Source organism: Erigeron canadensis, chromosome 5, assembly GCF_010389155.1.
Source record: "Erigeron canadensis isolate Cc75 chromosome 5, C_canadensis_v1, whole genome shotgun sequence".
Classification (NCBI taxonomy): Eukaryota; Viridiplantae; Streptophyta; class Magnoliopsida; order Asterales; family Asteraceae; genus Erigeron; species Erigeron canadensis.
The window spans coordinates 42,004,093-42,011,562 of record NC_057765.1 but is presented as its reverse complement, the minus strand read 5'-3'; the positions used below and the strand labels follow the sequence as shown (position 1 = coordinate 42,011,562).

At 35.2% G+C, this 7,470-nt stretch overlaps 1 protein-coding gene across 1 annotated transcript; it reads left to right on the top strand.

The window, feature by feature from the left end:
* The first annotated feature begins 1,289 nt into the window (after window positions 1–1,289).
* LOC122599691 (syntaxin-22-like) lies at window positions 1,290–7,100 on the top strand. Its single transcript, XM_043772240.1, has 7 exons — window positions 1,290–1,673; window positions 2,394–2,487; window positions 5,450–5,589; window positions 5,706–5,780; window positions 6,166–6,323; window positions 6,407–6,507; window positions 6,662–7,100. Exons 1-7 carry the CDS (start codon window positions 1,480–1,482, stop codon window positions 6,725–6,727), a joined length of 828 nt encoding a protein of 275 aa, XP_043628175.1. The 5' UTR covers window positions 1,290–1,479; the 3' UTR covers window positions 6,728–7,100.
* Window positions 7,101–7,470: the final 370 nt, after the last annotated feature.

Sequence of the window (7,470 nt, the reverse complement as noted above, 5' to 3'; positions counted from 1 at the left end):
ATGGATTATAAGAAATTATCTAATTTGGTCTTAATGAATTAATTTACAACTTCAAATATAAATTTATACCATAAACTCTTATATGCTAAAATATTTACACAATCATTTTTACATTAATTACATTTACATCAATCTACACTACTCAACAACGCCACCACAATCAATCGTCGTCGCCATCACCACCGCTCGCTGTTACCACCAGACTGTCGACACCGCTGCCGTATTGCGCGGGTACTGTGTTAGTTATAAATAAATAAAAGTTTATGAGTCTATCACTACCCATTAAATTATTGTTAAGTCAATGGAAAACTTTATACATTTAAATGGTTATAAATTTACAACAACTTTTTATTTTCTTTTTGATATTTTTACACTTTTTATCTTTTGAATTTACACTTTTTATTTAAAAATAATCATAGATTATGGAAATACCATATATGCATCTAATAACATCTAACTCAAATGTTGTTAAAGTAAATTTATGAAACAAGAAAATCTTCCTCTTGAGAGATGTCAACTTGAAGAAATCTCCACCCGTAAAACAAACTATTCTAAACACACATATACACATATAATCTCTTATTTTCTTTTAAAAGAACCTAAGTAGGTATTTTTCTTTTGAATATATCTTTATGTTTCATTATTTATTTATTTATTTTTACAAGTTCTACTCTTATAATCCCATAATGAAAGATAGATTTCACAAGAACACATGCATACAAGTCATGTTAATATTATAAGGAAATAAATAAAGACCATTGATCCACAATTCGAAAGTGGATACATGTCATTTTGCAAAGTGTCCAAAAAGTTTACATAAAGATGTTGAAAATAATAAAGTAAGGAGGGTTGCAAGCTTCGTTTTCATTCATTGCATAACCAACTATTTAAACCAAACCAATGAACACAACTGCCAAAGGCATGCCAATGTCGTTGCTTAAGCGGCGGTCGCCACTCGCAACCGAGAGCACCACTAGGAGGCATCTTGTGACACTCAATGAATTTTTCATTCCAGCATCGGAATCGGCTCGAACCCGATCATTAAAGAAAGTGTATCGAATTCCCAATTTAAATGACGTGATATAATAACATAGAGTATTTTTTAGATAATTAAAAAAATAATAATAAACCAGATAATATATCGGCTTCCCACTGTTTTTTTTTTTTTTGTTAAATTTAGAATTTTTAATAAAATTGACTTTTATATAAAAAAAAAATAAAACAAAAAAATAATAATAATAATAACGAGGATGTGTACACCCTGTTGTGCCGGTTTTTTTTTTGCTTTACCCCTTGTGTGTGTGTGTATGTCTCACCTGTAAATAAATAAATAAAAATCATCCTTCCAAAATCCCAATCAACGTCCCTTTCAATTCCTTCCCCCATTTCCTTTTCCAATTCAATTCAATTATTCACTCCAATTTCAATTTCCGTTTTCAAATTCAGGGTTTGTTACAAAAAGTAGTAATAAAAAAAGTTATGAGTTTTCAAGATATCGAAGCGGGTCGACCGCTGAATTCAAGACGGGGTGGTGGATATGTAAAGAAAACACAAGACCCGACCCAAGCAATCGCTTCTGGAATATTCCAGATCAATACTGCTGTTTCCACCTTTCAGAGGCTTGTTAATTCCCTTGGTTCCCCTAAAGATACCCCTGAGCTCCGTGATAAATTGTATCTATCTATCTATCTATCATCTTTTCATTTTATACATATTAAGTATTTTATTTCAAGGTGTTAGATCAGTAGAATTTGTAATTGAAATATAGATATTTGATCATGGGTGGACAAATGCTTATGTTAATCACTATAAAGTTATCAGCTTTAGATTTTAGGATTAATTGTATGTATCTATTTTAACATGCTTATATTGTGTATGCAACCAAAAAGTATCGTTATTGTATGTATGTATCCGGTGTCATGTGGCACTGTGTAAGTAACTAAGTCAGTAAATATGCCACCGGTACATATAACATCAATATATGAAAGTTTCTTACATCAATTAGCAACATTTATAGTTGGATACATTTTTCAAAACACTTTTTGGCTATATATAAATGGATAACCAACCAGTCGGTGGGGATGGTCAATATGAGTGAGGTAAATTGTGTCGTGTAACCTATGATTAAAGGGACATGGGACTGGGATTTGAACCCTTAATCTCTGCTTATATGTTGTATGTTCCCCACCACTAGGGTACTTTCATGGGAACTTGTTACTTGTTAGATTTTAATTACTAATCGAGATTAATGAAACTGTAAAGATCAGAACTTTTGAAGGATTGGAAGATATTTATGTAAAGTACGGTCTAATGTTAAATGTATAAACCCTTGATATGGTGACTATATGATATATTTTTGATTTGTTTCCTAATTCTGATTTGGTGAATGGTAGGCACAAGACGAGACTACATATTGGGCAATTGGTGAAGGATACATCTGAAAAGCTTAAGCAGGCTAGTGAAACAGATCATCGTGCCGAAGTTAGTGTAAGTTATTTATCTATACCCTCTTTTCACACAAGTAAATAGTCATGATTGTTTTTTAGGATATCTTCTGTTATAGGTCTTCACATAATATTCCTTAAGAAATCATGATGGTTGTCCTTTAATCTCTGATAACTCTTATTAGTTTTTCTGATGATATTTAATAGTTAATTATGAAAAAAGTGCTTGTTTTATATGTGATGAATTACTCAGGTTACTGCATCCGATTCTTTGGAATTGATTTTTTGACTAGGTCTCGGTTACCTTTTTTGTTCAAATATGCATGTCTTTATGCTTTTCGTCATAGTGATGGTCTGGCTTCATGATGCACAAGATGGTTATGTTGAAAGTCAATATCATATTCACGTGCAGCATACATGACTATCTATTAATTAGTTTATATTTATTTTAGTAAGAAGTGGTCTTCCACATAAATCGGTATTAGTGGTTTGTTAGTACCTTTTTAGCTAGTAGTGGAGGTGTAAGTTAGTGGTAGTTTTTCTTCTATGTATGTACGTTGCATTCTCAGTTTTTATTGAAACACTAAGTAAAATACATTGTGTAAGTGTGTGTGAGTTATACTTTCTGATTCAACAACTGGTATCAGAGCCGGTGCGATTCAAGGCCGGTTTGAGAGTCGTTTTTAGAGAAAAAGTGTAGCCCTTGGCTGTGGGGATAAACGCAGCAGCAGTAGAGATGTACAAGGAACCAAGTGTTGGTTCGTGGGGCTGTGACGAGTCAATCACAGGTTGAAATCGACAGAAGATGGTGACCCGAAGGTGACTCATGTCAATCGCTGTAACAAGAAGAGTATTGGTCGATATGACAGTGTGGCGGGTGAACATCGGTGTGACTCATGGCTGTTAGTCGCCATGAAAGTAGAAGAAGAGAAAGTGCTAGCGGGTGTTGAAGCACCGATCGATGTAGAAGACCAGAATTCTGATCAGATAAAAAGGTCAAGAATCTGATCGGGGAAGAAACCTAACCAGTTTTAGTGTGGTGTCCCGTTTGAAGCTGCTCTTGTAGATTTGATGATTGGAGTCGAGTAAGTGTGTAGCGTCTCTCAAATTGCACGAAGAAAAAGTCATGTTTGTGTGTGTTTCGTGGTGTTTGCTGCTGTTGTCGTGTTTACCAGCAACAAGGAAAAACAATTTCAGATTGTTTCAAGAAAAGGTAAAAAAGTAGACCCGACGAAATCCTAATCTAGTGTTGTGTGTCTGTCCGGGAGAAGCATTGTCGGAGTACCACCGTAAGGGAGAATTCGATGCAGAAGTAGACCCGGCAAAGAAGATAACACTGATGTGTGTGCCGACAGGAAGAACCGTCGAAAAGAAAGACGAAAAGAGTTTGGTTCGCCGGAGAAGAAGACCCAAATCCGGCTTTGTGTATGCCGGAAGGGCGAACAAGAAGTATACCGTCTTGTGGTGGTGATGTGCTTGACCGGTGAAAAGGGAAGGAGACGCGTCTTGGCTTATTTTTTCTTTTAATGAAAGTCTGGTGTCTCCCGTGTGAGCTTGGAGACAAAGTAGTCGAGACTTTACAAGAAAAATGGAAGAAGTCACGTAGAGGTGTCGCCGGCAGAGGAGGCGTGCTATTCAAGAGCTATTGTTCCTTCTTGATTGAAAGCAATCAAGATATGGCAGGACTATTTCGTTTGAAGTGGTAATTGTTGGTGAGGGTGATGTAGAGTTTGAAAAATCTTGTTGTGGAACTGTTTTGTGAGAAGCAATTAAGTGGTACACCATGTGGTCCTCCTAAGTGCAAGATTGCAAGTACGTGAGATAAAGCACGTGAAGATAAGGAACCAGGAACATTCAAATAGACTATGATTTCAAGAAGGCTTCACAAATGTTTATCCTTAAAACCACATATATGATGAACCGTTTGAGTGGTTCTTCATTGGAAAATGGCTACTATTAGTTTTAGCATATATTATCTCTCAGATTTGAAGCCCGGTCAATGATGATGATCCATTACCGTGTGTGTGTCGGGATGGTTATGAATCTCCGTGTGTCGGGGAGCTATCACCGTGTATCAGGATAGTTTAGTATGTTGACCGAAGAAAGAAAACTCGTTCAAAGGAAGTTGTAAAAGATCTGACCAGATCTCGGTAATACCCTTTGATTCAATTTTTTGGTGAGTTGTGTTATATTCGAGAGATACTTGAGGGTGAAGCTGATTTGAAGGCAAGTAGCAGATTCTTTGACCAAAGTCTAAGTGGAGCCAAATTCTTGCAGCATATAATAGAAGTATGATATTGAGAGGGGGTGTTGAAAGTCAATATCATATTCACGTGCAGCATACATGACTATCTATTAATTAGTTTATATTTATTTAAGTAAGAAGTGGTCTTCCACATAAATCGATATTAGTGGTTTGCTAGCACCTTTTTAGCTAGTAGTGGAGGTGTAAGTTAGTGGTAGTTTTTCTTCTATTTATGTACGCTGCATTCTCAGTTTTTATTAATCAGAAACACTAACTAAAATACATTGTGTAAGTGTGTGTGAGTTATACTTTCTGATTCAACAGGTTACTTTGCTTTTCTTTTGAAGAAGTTGTTTTCTTATCTTACATGGACGAAAAACAGATTATGTGCTGTCTAAGGTCAATAAGTTGACATGATTTGTAGAGATAGTTTAATTCTGTTGACTATTGAGTCAGAAGTAGATGACTCCTTTTTTTTTAGTTTGGAGACAATAGTGACAATACATACATCACCAGTTTTATCTATACACCATCTTGTGTACAACACTATAAAGAACAATATGGTGTTGTATGGGTAAAAGTGGTAGCGTACGTATAACGTATCATCTCCCTTTTGCTGGCAGAGTCCATATCTGCTTTCGTGTGTGCATAGTTCTAGTTACCAACCCTCAAATTGGCTCCGTTCTTGACAATATTTGTCCACTTTATAATGTACTCGCCTTCAGAATATGCATGTTGTATGACCATATTCTTCATACAGGCCAGCAAAAAGATTACGGATGCTAAACTTGCAAAAGATTTTCAAGCAGTTTTGCAAGAATTTCAGAAAGCACAACGGTTGTCAGTGGAAAGGGAGACAGCTTATTCTCCTGCTATTCCTCAAGCTATTCATTCCTCACGGTACTTCGTCAATCGTCTGATAGTCATGGAACTAGTAGTTTTTGGGTGTCCATTTTAATATTCATAGGTACTCATTTATATAATTTTTTGTTCTGATTATTATATACTATTTGCAGTAATGAAGCCAGTGAAACGGATGCTAGCTCGGGCAGAAGTCCAGAACAGCGTGCCCTTCTTGTCGAATCTAGAAGGCAAGTTTTTTGTGATTTATGCTTCTCATATATAATGGAAATTTTCCAATAGTGTATGATTTACGTTGCACTTCAAATTTCTTTTAGATTGTTACAACTAAAACTGCTTGTAAAAATCAAGAATACCTGTATCGGTGCAAGGTCAAGGGTATACATTTTGTAAAGTAAATTATGAAGAAGCCCACATTTTACCCTTTATATACTGATTATGTCATATGCATCCAAACTTGACAGATTAATTTGTTCAAAACAAAACTAGCTCATTTGACCCACCCTTAATAAACACCTGGTCATAATTCATAATTGTTACTTTTGATCAATAATTATATATCTAGCTTTATCTGTTTTCATGGTTTATTAAAGTGTCTAATTGTCTTTTCTGCAGACAGGAAGTGTTATTGTTGGACAATGAGATTGCGTTTAATGAGGCTATCATTGAGGAAAGAGATCAAGGAATACAAGATATACAAAACCAAATTGGTGAGGTAAATGAAATATTCAAGGATCTTGCTGTTTTGGTGCATGAGCAAGGAACCATGATCGGTAAGTATGATATACTTTACCTTTCTCACTCGCTATTTACGTTTTCTTATATGTTCGATTGATGGGTGATCAATTTGTTTCAGATGATATTGGGTCCAATATCGAGAATTCCCATGCTGCAACTGCACAGGCTAAATCACATCTTGTGAAAGCATCAAAGACTCAGAGATCAAACTCCTCCATGGTAGTTTTTCGTCTCTATTTTATTTTTTCTTGAAATGACGTAAATTGTTTGATCTACTATGTGTCTATGACTGCATTATGATTGTGATTTGTGTTATCTTTGTCTACCATTCTCCAATAATAAAGTTGATTCTTTTACACTTTCGTCTGTGCAGACTTGCTTGCTCTTGGTGATATTAGGGATTGTGCTTCTCATTGTCATCATAATACTGGTGGTCTGACCTCCAATTTTCTGTTCATCTGGCAAATCAAAGCTTGTTTTATTGGATGGAAATTCTGAAGTATTGTCCGAGACCGTTTCATCATCCGTGTTTGTACAATTCAAGTTCATTGGTTCCTCTCATGATTTCTTTTTTCATCGTGTGACTGCATGCTTTGCAGGGGGGTTTCTCTTAATGGAATATTTATGTCTTCTTTTTCTTCCCATTCATTGTGTTGGTTTTTAGTGTGTTATAGGGCTTTTGGCTCATAGATAAGTTCTCCAGCCTTTTTGGTAGTGTATGTGACAGCTGAGAGATGGAATTGTTTACTGTGTTTTCTTGAAAATAAATTTTGTCAACGAGATAAAAAGATGTTTATTTGCTTTGCTTGAAACACGATATGTTCTTCTATAACATAAACATTTGAGTTTTTCAGTTGATCAGCATAATATGAATTTATTTAACATCCTTGTAAGCATTTTGGATGATAAGATAAAAGTCAGTTGAATAACTTTTTGATAACCAAATCCTCATTTTCAGGTTTACTTCTTTCTGAATTTGTCTCACTATTTCTTGTGGTCAATTTTGATTTCTACATTGCCAACTTGGATTTTTATTAAACACCACTCTTGTTTCAAGTCTTTATTATATAGTTGAGCACACAAATCAACATTTGTTTATTTGCTGTGTGCCTGGAGATCAATTTTTAACTTGCAACTCTGGAAAAGCATATGGAATATTGAACATACAAACTAGCATCAGAT

Excerpts from the sequence above, each read along its gene's own strand:
- LOC122599691 (XM_043772240.1), top strand. The coding sequence starts at position 1,480 with ATGAGTTTTCAAGATATCGAAGCGGGTCGACCGCTGAATTCAAGACGG. Across the intron at positions 2,488-5,449 it reads ATCATCGTGCCGAAGTTAGT|GCCAGCAAAAAGATTACGGA; the intron begins GTAAGTTATTTA and ends TTCTTCATACAG. Across the intron at positions 6,324-6,406 it reads TGAGCAAGGAACCATGATCG|ATGATATTGGGTCCAATATC; the intron begins GTAAGTATGATA and ends AATTTGTTTCAG.